Below are 12,435 nucleotides of genomic sequence, written 5' to 3'. Positions count from 1 at the left end.
TTCCAACTCATTTATCCGAAACAGTTTGCTTTATAACACACACACACACACACACACACACACACAAAAGGAAAATTATTTGTACAAGCTCAGGGCATGCAATTTTATAAAACCTTAATCATGCCCTTATTGTCTTCAGATTTGTTGCTTCGAACACAAAAACAAGTAGGCAGAGTTCTTTCTACAGATCGTAGTTACAATGCAACAGAATCAGGTACAGGTTACACTTTTCAATCAACAATTAACGGTTTTAAGACCCTTAGCTCCAAGTATGTTGAGCAATTTTTCAAGGAAGATCTTTCCCATACCCCATGAAAATTTCCATCTCAACATTATTCAGAACATTCACAATTATGCTTATTACTGTACAACTTGTCTGCATGTAAACTGTATTCTTTACTATACGATTACCTTTTAAAACAGTTTAGATGAAAGAGGGAAGAAAAACAGGCATAAAAAAAGAAAGGACTTAAGACTCTTTTTCAATTATCAGCTCAGCAACCGCACCCATGGTAGCAAAACCACCAATACCAAGCAAAGCCAGAGCAAGCTCTCCCTCGTTCCACTGCATCAAACCCCTACTTAATCTCTTTAAGACATCTACATCTGTCTCCAGCAACCAAGTTGGTGCGGAATTCATCATCAGGCTCAAAAACTGCAAAACGTAGGCATGCCAAGTTGCCCTATCACAACCAAGCGATATCTTCCCATCAAGTGCTCTTGCTATGAATTCCATGTGGCTCCCAAGGATTCTTCGACGCCAGTTTGGTGCCATTGATGTTGAGTCAATACCCCAAACAAAAGCGCCACATGTGAATGCAAGGTATGCCAGAGCAGATCCCCTTAGTATTTCAATCATCCCTTCTGACCTTCCTTCCAACTCTGAACTGTGAGCAGACACAAACCAAGAAGGCAGAACTTCTCTAAACAATGACTGAATCAGGCCTATGCCTCCACATAACCACGACAAAGAAGCACCAACTGAAGCCACAAGTTTCACCCTTGTCAATGCGGCAGCAAGTGAAACCTGTCCTGATCTCATTGTATTCTTGGTCGTCTTCAACTTCTCTGATCTCTCTCTAGGAAGTCCACTAAATGCTATTGTTTTCACAGAATCCATCAATAGAGAAACAATCTTCTCTGTAATTAAGATAGTTTCTCTGATCTCTTGACGGACCAGTAGAAAGATAATCCAAGGAGACCATCCACAGAATTGGGGTTTAATTCCATGGCCAAGAAGGACCCCAACACCTCCCTCGCTTGAAACAGGGGAGGCATTTAAGACAAGTATGGCAGTGAAGCAGCTTTCGAGAAGTTTAACTACACAATTGGGGTTTTGGAGAATGACAGTACGAGATGCACGGATTACAAAGAAGTCATGCCAACGTTTTGCCTTTTGTGTCCACAGAGAAGCTACAATTGGCATGCAAGGCCATGGGCAACCTGAAGAAAGGGACTCCAGGGCTGGGCCAGCCAAAAGGAGATGATGGTCACCAACTTTATAGGTTAAGGTAAGGGTTACCAGGGCAGCCAGGGGCAGTGGAAGGGTAGGCGTAGAGCTTCCAGCTGTGAGAATTGCAGGACAGTCAGAATATTGAAAAGCCAGTTTCTATTATAACTAAAGGAGAACCGTTAAGACCAATACAATTGCCATGCTATCATTCGCAAAATGAATTCTGATTGGTAAAGTTTGAGGCCAAAGTCAAGGCCATATCCCCATAGATTTTAAACAATTAATTGGTTTTGAAATGAGCATAAAGCATTGAATGTTGCTTGGGACTTGGGACTTGGACACCATCAACCAGAACCACATCTTGTTAAATACTACTAATTAGGCCAGAAAATCTTTTTCTTTTTCAATTTCTTTTCCTTGCTTATACATGCACAGCACTCATGTAGAACATTCTAGGATCAAAAGGACATAAAAAATTCAAGGTGGCGAAGTTCAATTGAAAGTAGGAGGGCTCAAAGTGGACAATTGCTGTCTTTGGGCCAGATGCGCACAAACACATGTAAAAGTATATAATGGTAAAATGAACCTGAGGTAACGCTTGGGACATCAAGACCAGCAAATGCTACAATTTTCTTCATCCCTTCCACAAAATTAGACAGATTTGCATCAGGGCTGGGCCAATCAGTTCCATTCATAGAAACTGATTTCCAAACGCCCCTGGTTACTTCAGCTGATAAGTAGCTCGTAATGGATGCCAAAGATGCAGGTAGACAATCACATAAAATTCTAAGCCCTGAACATCCATATATACAGGTTATAACAGTACGTATTTGATTCATGCTAAAATCATCCAACTCGTTGACGTATACAAAATACTGAAAACACCAACAGATCAGGCAAGGATGCCACACTGACCTGTAGCTAGTTCGCGGGGAGAAATTTTTCCATGAGAACAAGCTTTTAAAGAAGCCTCGGCAACAAAAGGAATGGCTTCCAGTATATTCCATGCAGGATCGTTAAGTCTCGGAAAGGTATCGTCATTTTTAGGTCCAGAGAAACCACTACTCTCAGAAGTAACAGAATTCCGAGACTGGCTTCCTTCGTAAGTATTTCTGAACATAATTTTAAGAAGATTATCAACAATCTGATGAACAGGGGTCCCTTGAACAGGCTCGGAGAGGGTTGAAACTATGCATGCACGATGCTGCAAGAACCAAACTTCTAGTTTTGGAAATGACTTGAGAAATATGGGGTCTGCAGTCGCTGAATTTGCAACTGCTGACAGTCTCCTTTTACTTTGAACCCAGTGGCCATTTTCAGGAGATCCCAGGTGAGAATTACGTATCAGTAGGAGGTAGTCAGGAGTTAGTGGGGATTGAACTGGATAAGTATCGCCTGCTCGATGTTCAATAGGAGGATGATTAAACCTCCACATCCTTAGAAAAAGAATAAACGCATTTGAAAACACGTCGTGGGCAGTGATTCTTTTTCCTTTTACAGCAGGCCACACCACATCAGGCACACATGACCCAAAGACCTCGCAGATTGTCATCAGTGAACACGCGAGTTGCGGAACCTGTCAATGGAAGTGGAAAGGCAAAATAGTAACATTAGTTCTTAACACTTCCATTCTCTTATTTAATAGAGCTGCTGGTTAGAGTTCAATGGAATCCGTATTCAATGGAATTCATTCCTCGATGGATGCAACCCATTCAAATTTACAACAATGCTCTCCTTGGTACTTTAAAGATGCTTGTTTTACTGAAATGGAACAAAACAGAACATCAATCAACTGCAAGAACAACTTGCCATCATTCTGCTTCACCAAAAGACTAGAATCATGTTAATGCATGATACATCATGTCTTATATCACTTGTTTCATCTATATTCTTTTGCAACCCCTAAAGCATCTACAAGTCATGACATAATATTGGTGCAGCCATTCATTCTCATTGCACATTTCAAAGCATCTTATTAGCCAATTTAAGCATTCATGCTAGTCTTCTGCATAGAAAAAATATTTGTAATGTAAACTATGCAGTAATCATAATTAAGAAATCTATTTTTTTCAATAAGTAAGACATCTGTTACTAAAACTAATCTCCATTCCATAGAATATCTGCTAAACTAATAATAATTTCTATTCTTATTCATCTTATGGAGATGCCTTGGTCAGAAGGAAGCAAAATTTACCAAGCCATGTTGTGAGAAAATCCGAAGACGGTCGAAGGATGATATGCCAACAATAAGTACATTCAGCAATGGAGCGTAACCTATCAAATGGCTGTCACTCCCTGAGTAATCTGCAGGAGCTGGAGGACTCAATAATTTAATAATGAAAGCAGCAGTGTGTTCCTGCATGGAATGTACCACCTATTTATAATAAGAGTCGTTTGTAATCCAGTGAAAAAAAGCAAGAATTAATAAAGAAAACAGAACGGAATAATCAGGAAGAACCAACAAGTTGTAGGACCTAAATGTACTTGTTTAATGTGATCGTAAAGGTACCTGTATATTCCAACCCCAAATTAGAGAGGCCCCACAAAGAATCATCGCAACTGATATCTTCTCATCATTCGATCCATTGACAGCTATCTCGAATATTTTTTCGAGCTCCTCTAATCTTCCACCAAATCCATGAACTTAAATTCAGTTCCTTTACCCTGGATAGATCTACTAAAAAGAGCATTCGATATACCTGGCTTCAGGAAAGAAAATCGTGTAACTGAAGACCAGGCCATAGTTGGAGAAACTAGGCAATGTGGTAATTATGCATTTATACCGATGGAACAACCATGGTGTTCTATCCTAGGATTAGGATCTTCTAGACTTTTTATGCTATATCCATGGTGTTCTTAAAATCCTAACCGTTTACTTTTAGTTAAATGGTTTAGATTTTGTGATGTTAAGATTTAGCACATATAAAGAATAATTAATATTTCTTTAATTCATTTATTACAATAAGTTGTATGTTTGGGATTTTATGAATTCTACCATGAACTTATCATCGAGAATTTAGAGGACCATGATCCCATATTCTCCAAGCAATAAGATTTTCCAACTTTCATCCTTTTCAGTTTGTTTCACATGTTCAAAACCAAACAAGTGAGTGGCCACTTTTTTGGGCCCAAATGTTACATAAAAATTGGAGTTTTCGGATAACCCTATGCTCCTGACCTCTAGGCAGCTTTGCTGGAAAAACAAGTAGCAAGAATCAAACTAATTCTGATAGGGTCATTCTAATTGTCACTTGCCAAGAAATGGCAAACGAGTCAAGTGGTATAATTCTTGCTTTGGGTGTTAGAGGTGGCAAGTTCATTTCTTGATATGCTCTTAATACTAAAACCAGCTGAGTGAAATTTCAAACAGTTGGTCTAACCCTAGATAAAGGAGAGAGTTGCAGTAGGTTGACAGCCAGTGAAAGAGCTCCAAGTTCATTTCTTGGAGTGCCCTCAAATATTAAACCCCTCTAGGTGAGATTTTAAGCAGCCAGTTCTAAACACAGATAAAGGAAAAGAGTTGTAGTTAGATGACTGCCAGCGAAAGAGTTTTTCAAATCTTTTGAGAATTGAATTGGGTAGAAATAGAAATATTGGGGCATTCTCTACTTTCGTGCAGTAGATAGAAATTAGTTGGATAAAGGGCTCATATATCTAATGTTACATCATCATTTGTCCCAAAATGTTAAACAGATAGACAATGGTGAATTCAATCTCTTAACTACAATTCTAATACTTGCTCTCACAAGTGGCCTTCTCCCTCCACAAGTGGGGCTCAACTTGTAATCTTTTGCCTGTTTTAATGAGAGGTAGAGTGGAGGCAAGCTTCCAACTGGATCACCTATTCTGATTTCATATTAAAATATAACTTGTCCCAAACGTTAAGTTGATATAAATAGTGAATCAAACAATTACATAATAATCTAAAAATAATTGCAATTATTCATGGTAAAGACTTTAGTTTATTTGAATTTAGTTGAGTTGAACTAAAGAATAAGCGTGGGTATACCTTGAAGCAGGACTTGAAACCAATGCACTTATCATTACTTGAGTAAATGATGCCCCCTGCATGAATGATGTCCAACCAGGCACTTTAGAAGACAAACCTTGAGGTTTTTCACTGATGTTTCCGTTCACGTATCCGGGCCAGAAATATGCTGATGTGTCCAGTAGATTTCTAGCTATACAAGCTTCAACTATTAGATGGCGCATGTTTCCAGCTAAAAACAAGGACAAATAACTGAAATTAGAGGCTATTAAAATACACTGCATAACTTAGACTAGAGAGCATTACCAATATATACAAACACAGACATAGGTCCCAGAGGAAAAGTAGAGTAGAGAACTAGGTTCAAGCCAAAATGGATTAGACTTCTATTTTTGGTCAGAGGATACCAAGCAATCAGCTGTTTTCTGTCTAACACATAACCCTGTTCAGAATACATCAACTGTCTTTTCGAAGGTTGGGCAATGAGGGTCGGAGAAGAACAATCACTCATTCTTAAAACCAACATTCAAAACTCATTCTTCTGAGGTTGATATTACTGATCAGCCTAACTGAAGACTCCATAATAATATGCCACACGTTGGGTGAGGTCTTCTTTTCTGTGAACACCCCCACCACTGAATGATGAACCACAAGCTTGCTTGGAAGTCAACTTCTAATTCATAACTTTGTCTTGTTTTAGTGTAAACAAGTAACTTGAGAGAATCACATTTTCTCACTCTTGCTTCTAATGTGACGGGGCACGACTTCAAAGAAAAGCCCAACTGTCTTTCCTTTCTCCTTTTTTCCTTGGAAGTGTGTTTCATCAAATCACCACACCCATCAAGGACATCATACAAGAATATAATAAAGCAAGAGAAGTGGAATTATATCTTTCAGAAGGCGTTTTAGATAGATTACATTCAAGAGGCTCACTCAGTGAGTTAATACTATGCCCCTAGACCACAACCATCACAATACCATGCTAGTGTGAACTTTACCCTACAGAAAGCTTTCATTAAAATCATAGATGATGGATGATGATCTTCTTACTTACAACAATTAGTAGGCATATCTTTCATAAGGACGCATTCTGAGTTTGCATTTCCGACATCGACGCCAGAAATAAAGAACATCGCTTTTGCAGCAGCCTGATTTGCTGCATAAACAGTGGACTGAGGTGGAATAAGCAAGCCCTGGAAATCTCCCAGCATTTGTAAGCTGGAGACCAAACCATGGCGACACTTTCCTGGAACTCGTTTCTCTTTCCATTGATTAGAGGAGCCATATTGTGTTTCATCACGAAGTGCACTTTCATCTTCCTCGATAAGATCGGCAACCACTAGAGTTGTAATAGACAGTAACAAGCATAAACGAGGATCTAGACGAGGCCTAGGGGCCTCAATGGGATCCCTGTCCTAAGAAACAATGAAAAATTAAAATGAAAACTAGAAATCATTGTAGCACACAAAAATAAAACTATACAGCACCCATTAAAATGCGAAGATAAAACTCTGTTCGCTGACTCAGGTGCTGCACTTAAATTATTCAGAAAAGAAACTTTTGACAGTGTGAAAGTAATAAGAGTTTAATTCAAACCAATAGCAAACTCAAACAACCAAGCATGAACTTCTTCCCCAAGAGTCAATACGTCTACTATAGGAAGTTACACCTATTATTGTTACTATTATTTATAACTTTTAAAGAAATTATTTCAGTGTTGGTCTTACAACAAAAATTATTGAAGTACCCTTTGAAGCCCCATGAACATCATAAGTTGAATGGAGCTCCAAAAATGAAGCCTTCAAGAAAGCATCATCCTTTTTCGTTCCAGAGAATTAAGGGGAATAAAATCATAGGCAAGAAAATTTTGAGTGCAGAGAAACAACTTCTAACCCTTTGAACAACACGAAGGGCTGCAATCCACAGGCCCAAAAAGGTGTCGTGCCAGGTGGTGTAATTTGTGGCTCGAGAGACCTTGACGAGAACTGCACAAAATGGCATGTCAATATTCTCATAGATACCAAGAACAAGTTTCTTTAGAAGAATGTATCTTTTACCAGTGATAGATTCAATTGTACTTCTGGTAATGAGATCTGTTGTTTCCACAGCATCTTCTAGAAAAAAATCAAGAGGAAGCCACAGTGCAGATCGACAGGCCTCATTGCACAGACTAGCAGAAGAAGCCAGAGGTCCCATAGTCAGGGTGTCATGGAACTTTCGTCTTGACTTTAATTTGCAATCTAGAGAGGCCATTTGAATATTTGAAGTCAACTTCAGAAGTTCCTCAGGAGTTATAACTTTCGTATTCCTCAATGCGGATGAGTTTGCACCAAGCAGCAGTAACCGCTGGGTAAAACCTTCCCAATGTGCAGACCTAGCAAAATAGTAGTTAATGTTAAAGCAAAAGGTCAAGCATGCAAGACAAGCTCATGCAGAAAACATGCATGTCTTGAAATAGTAATTTGTGGAGAATTTATCAGACAAGTTTGGAGAGTAGTTTTAGGGGGAGTTCTGTGAAAGTTCTGAGAATTTTTTGAATGAAGAATTGTTAGGATATGATTTTTATTGAGTTGGTGTCTTTGGGAAAAGTGTGTAGATGGATTTTAAAATTTGTTTTAATATAAGCTTTTTAAAGTTTTTTTTTTCTATTTTTTGAGAAGTGATAATTGCAGTCGTGAGTACGTAAATGTCGCGCAATCATTTTAAAAAAAGTGAATAAATACATGACCCATATGAAAAAAAAAATTAATTTTGTAGACCCCACTCTTTTTCAAAACAACTGCACGACGCTTGCATATTCTATAACTGTATGTAGAATTACTCTTTTATAAAAGTTATTTTATTTTATTTTTGTCATTTTCATTAAAATATAAGCAAATGATTAGATGAAAAGTTGTTTAGAAAAATAGATTTTTTTAGATTTAAAAAGCATGGATTAATGATGAAAACTTTTGCTGACGTATGTTGAAAAATTTTGGAACTTTTTATCAGAAATCTACTTGTGAATAGGCTTTAATTTTTTTTAACTCTGGTCTCTACCCAATGGACTCGCCAGCTCAAGTTATGGGGTGAAGATACTATGATATGGCTTAAAAATCATTGGTACGATGTGATGGTATAAGATCTTGTTTAGAAGATGGTATAACTATCTCATCCCATCTATTTCATCTCATCTCACCTTATCTCATTTTTAAATATTATTTAAATACAAACATTTTTTAATTTCAAATCTTTAACTTTTTCATCTAATCATTACAAATTTTTCAAACTTCTAAATAAAACATAAAAAATAATTCAAATTTTCAAATATTAAAATAAAAATAATATTATAATAATATTTTAACTTTATAATATTTTTATTCAATTTTCTCTCTCGTAATCCCAAATCCTATAAAATATCATAACTCAAAATTTTTTCACTACTATTTATAAATTTTTCATCTCATCTTATTCCTAAGTATCACTAGTGTGAGCATTTTTCTTTGTGAAAGGATATGGGCTTTCCTTAGAACCTGAATCTGTGACAAAATCTATGCCACCATAGAACTAAATGATAATATTGACCGACTCTACGATTGGGTTTCTCATCATCGGGTTTTGTCAAAGTTAAATATTGAGTGTAGTTTGGGAAATCCCGGAGAATGTGGTGGTGGAGTTGTTTAGGATTCAAAAGGGTGTCTATTGGGTGGTTTTATGGCCTATTATGGTTGCAGCTCTAACACCGGCCCCGTTTGGATTTAGAGATAAAATTGAGATGGTTTTAAATGAGTCGAATAAAATATTATTAGGATATTATTTTTAATATTATTATATTTTGATATTTAAAAAAGTTAAATTATTTATTATATTTTATATGAAAATTTGAAAAAATTGTAATGATGAGATGAGATGAGTTTCGAATCCAAACGAGGCCTGCATTGCTTGATAGCCAGCGAATTTGCACTATGCTGCAGCAAACTAATATTGTGGTCGATATAGATTCCCAACTGTTGAGCAATTGGTGGAATGGTAAGGGTGAGGTACACTGGTCAATTCAAGAGGTTTGGGAGAAAAATTATGAATTTGCAAAGGATATACAATTAGAGAGAGAAACTAAATTGCTGATTTTCTTGCCAAAGAAGGAGCTAAGGGGAATACGGCAGATTTTAAACTGGCCACAAAGGAGAAAACGGGTTTCTTAAGACTTGATAGGATAGGATTGCAGGTATTACTTATTAGGTTGTAATTAACAGGTTATGATTTTATAAAAATGTATAGTTCGTGGTTAAGGGCTTTGTTTTATTATTTTTTTTATCTTAGTTCACTTTACACTTTGTTGTCTTTTGTAAGCCAAGGTGATTGATGGGTTCCACGGTATTCCTCCGTCATAAGTGAGGGCATCAATAAAATTGGAGTTTCGTCTTCTTCTTGTTATTCAAAGCGAAAAACACTTCACTCAAGAAATCACTCTCAATGTTACATACATGGGGTCAGACTACAGGATTAAACCAACCCATGGGATTTTGAGATAGGATGGAATGGGGGGAAAAATGAGTTGTGACACCCTTAATTAATGAGGTAAAATGGCAAAGCCAAATACATGTAGCCGACATAAATGACCAGGAGAAAACTCTGTAAATGAAGATACAGAAGTCCAAGAGAAATTCACTAATTAATACTAAATTGGTCACATTTTAGTGTGCTTTCATCACTAACACGAAATAGCAAAACAGTAATTGATGATGGAAAAGCAATTACTAAGAGTAGAAAGCACTTACATATATTGGCGTGCCAAGTAAAGAATCTTGGAAGTTACTTTGTTTTTCAGAAATTGCCCAATTAGCTCAATAGCCATCACAGTATTAAATTTCTGCACTCTCTCAAGATGTTCAGTCTGCTTCTCATCATTGCTATCATGAGCACCTACTTCCATGTCTTGAGGAGTATCTTCCCATCTAAACTTCTTTTCTGAGGTAAGTTCTAGCAACCCTTCATCATCTAATGATGCATCAAGCAACTGCCACACGATTGAAAAGATGAATTCCACCACAATAGTTCCAGCTTCGCTTGTTTGTAGACCAAATATCTGTGAAAGCCGAAGAACAGTATCTATTGATTGCATAACCCTGCACAAAGAACACTATAGATCAAACTGTAAATGATATTAGGATTTGTATACGTGACTGAAACTTGTGATTAATGCTGAATTATCATATGAAAGCTAGAAGAAAGTAGGTTCCAATGAGATGATCTTATAGATGGTTGAGCACAATACACGGTCCTCAGGTGTAAAGTGCAATCCAGGCTCTGTTTGGTAAATTTTGATATGATCCATGCCAGTACCTATGATCGTTTCTGCTTCTCTTCAATTCTCATTTGGAAGATACGTTCTATTTCCCTTTAAAATGGTTCAGCTTTATGAGGTGCCAATCGGAGCTAGCTAGCTGTCTACAAAACCAGTGTAGATATGACAACTAGAGCTAGCTGCATGCTCACGAAGCTAAAGATCGAGCTTATGAAAAAAGGCCATTATACAGTGTTATTCTTGCCAAAATATATAGGGCCTTGGATGGGGAGATCATCTGGATTGTACGGTCCAAACCTTTGAGTATTTCGCTTTTATAAGTCATAGAAATTTCATTAAAAGGTGCAAAATGCGCAATCCAATACACGGGATGGATGCATACAAAAAGGGTAAAAAGGAAGAAAATGTGAAGAAATATCATTAGCAGAACTCGAACGAAAATTCTTTCTTTGCATGGAAAATGGTTGTTGGTGTTTTGTGCTTTCCTACCTTCAGAATAGTTATATAAATTAAAGCCATATACTATACAAACTAATAGTATATCGCACGATATACAAAACAATAACCAAAAACTTACCTTTGATAATTCATTGCATGTAATTGAGATTTAAGAGACATAAAAGCGTGTCTCTTGAGGAGCTCCATGAAAAGCCTATACGCTGCTGGCTGGAAATGTCGACTTGGAATAACCCTGTAAATGGATGACCACCAGTACTATGACATGAAACTACGCAATCCACTGGGAAACGTAAGAAATCGAAGAGAAATGAAGGACGAGGCTTCGATGCAAAAGCTTTTCAAATCATGCAGATGGAGTACTGAGAAGCAAGGAAGAAAAAAGAGAGCAAATTTCTGTTTTTTTCAAGTGGTTCAGCTGTAATGGCCGAAATCCACCGTCAAACTCTGCTCTACCGTTTTGATTGCGTGCATGTGGTCCTTCTATTTTATTGACTGATATAAGTGAGCTAAGAAAAACACTAGCCGTTTGGCTGAAGCAAGGAAATCTTATCATTTTGATGGCCGTTCTGAAAATCTATCAAACATTAAGTTCGTTCCTTTTAACATAGGATTATAAACTTTATGTCAGCAAAAAGGGAACAGAAGGAAAGAAAATAAAAAACCTACAGACCTGATGGAAAGCAGAGCAAGAACGAGCATGGGCGGCACGATGTTGAGCACGAGGGCCTTGTCTAGGAACTTCCACATGATGGGAACGTTGTTGTCCCAGCATATGTAGGAGACCAACACATCCGACAGCTCTACAGAGGGCAGAGACACAGACGCTTCAGCAGAGTTCAAGTAGGAGGACAACTGCATTGCCCAGAGAAGAGGATCGCTACCCTTTTCTTGGGCCTCTCTGGTCAGCACTATCACGCTGTCCCACACGCTTCTTTGTGGGGAGTCTGCCATTTTCTGATGGTTTCAGGGTGATAGAATGTAACGTTCTTCGTCTGTGCACAGAGAGAGAGAGAGAGAGAGAGATCGAGCTCGCTCATAACAGGCCGAAGATCGACGAAATTGTGTGAAAATTGCATTAAAATCGGTCAGAGAAGAAATAGTCAAATGGATGTGAAACTTATTCATTTAGTTACTATTTGACAAAGATCATATATTATTATGGATTCGTTTAACGATTGCCTTTAATCAAGCATCTGTAATACTGATTTTAGTTTTTATTGGTTACAAAGCGTTTTAAAAATCTAGATTTTT

The 12,435-nt window shown here is 37.5% G+C and overlaps 1 protein-coding gene across 1 annotated transcript; it reads right to left on the bottom strand.

Moving 5' to 3' along the window:
- Nucleotides 1-412: 412 nt before the first annotated feature.
- Nucleotides 413-12,156, bottom strand: LOC109005900 (mediator of RNA polymerase II transcription subunit 33A-like). Its single transcript, XM_018984990.2, has 12 exons — nucleotides 11,855-12,156; nucleotides 11,303-11,416; nucleotides 10,199-10,546; nucleotides 7,499-7,815; nucleotides 7,335-7,426; nucleotides 6,496-6,856; nucleotides 5,463-5,673; nucleotides 3,963-4,077; nucleotides 3,648-3,809; nucleotides 2,369-3,029; nucleotides 2,040-2,246; nucleotides 413-1,566 (listed from the first exon to the last, which is right to left on the bottom strand). The coding sequence occupies exons 1-12, from the start codon at nucleotides 12,133-12,135 to the stop codon at nucleotides 470-472; spliced, it is 3,966 nt and encodes a 1,321-aa protein (XP_018840535.1). The 5' UTR covers nucleotides 12,136-12,156; the 3' UTR covers nucleotides 413-469.
- Nucleotides 12,157-12,435: the final 279 nt, after the last annotated feature.

The sequence above is a fragment of the Juglans regia genome, chromosome 12 (assembly GCF_001411555.2).
Source record: "Juglans regia cultivar Chandler chromosome 12, Walnut 2.0, whole genome shotgun sequence".
NCBI lineage: Eukaryota > Viridiplantae > Streptophyta > Magnoliopsida > Fagales > Juglandaceae > Juglans > Juglans regia.
This window is presented reverse-complemented; position numbering and strand designations above follow the sequence as displayed.

Coding starts and splice junctions, on each gene's coding strand:
- LOC109005900 (XM_018984990.2), bottom strand. CDS start 12,135: ATGGCAGACTCCCCACAAAGAAGCGTGTGGGACAGCGTGATAGTGCTG. Junction 7,816..10,198: donor TACTTGGCACGCCAATATAT/GTAAGTGCTTTC, acceptor CTATTTTGCTAG/GTCTGCACATTGGGAAGGTT. Junction 3,030..3,647: donor TTTTCTCACAACATGGCTTG/GTAAATTTTGCT, acceptor TTCCATTGACAG/GTTCCGCAACTCGCGTGTTC.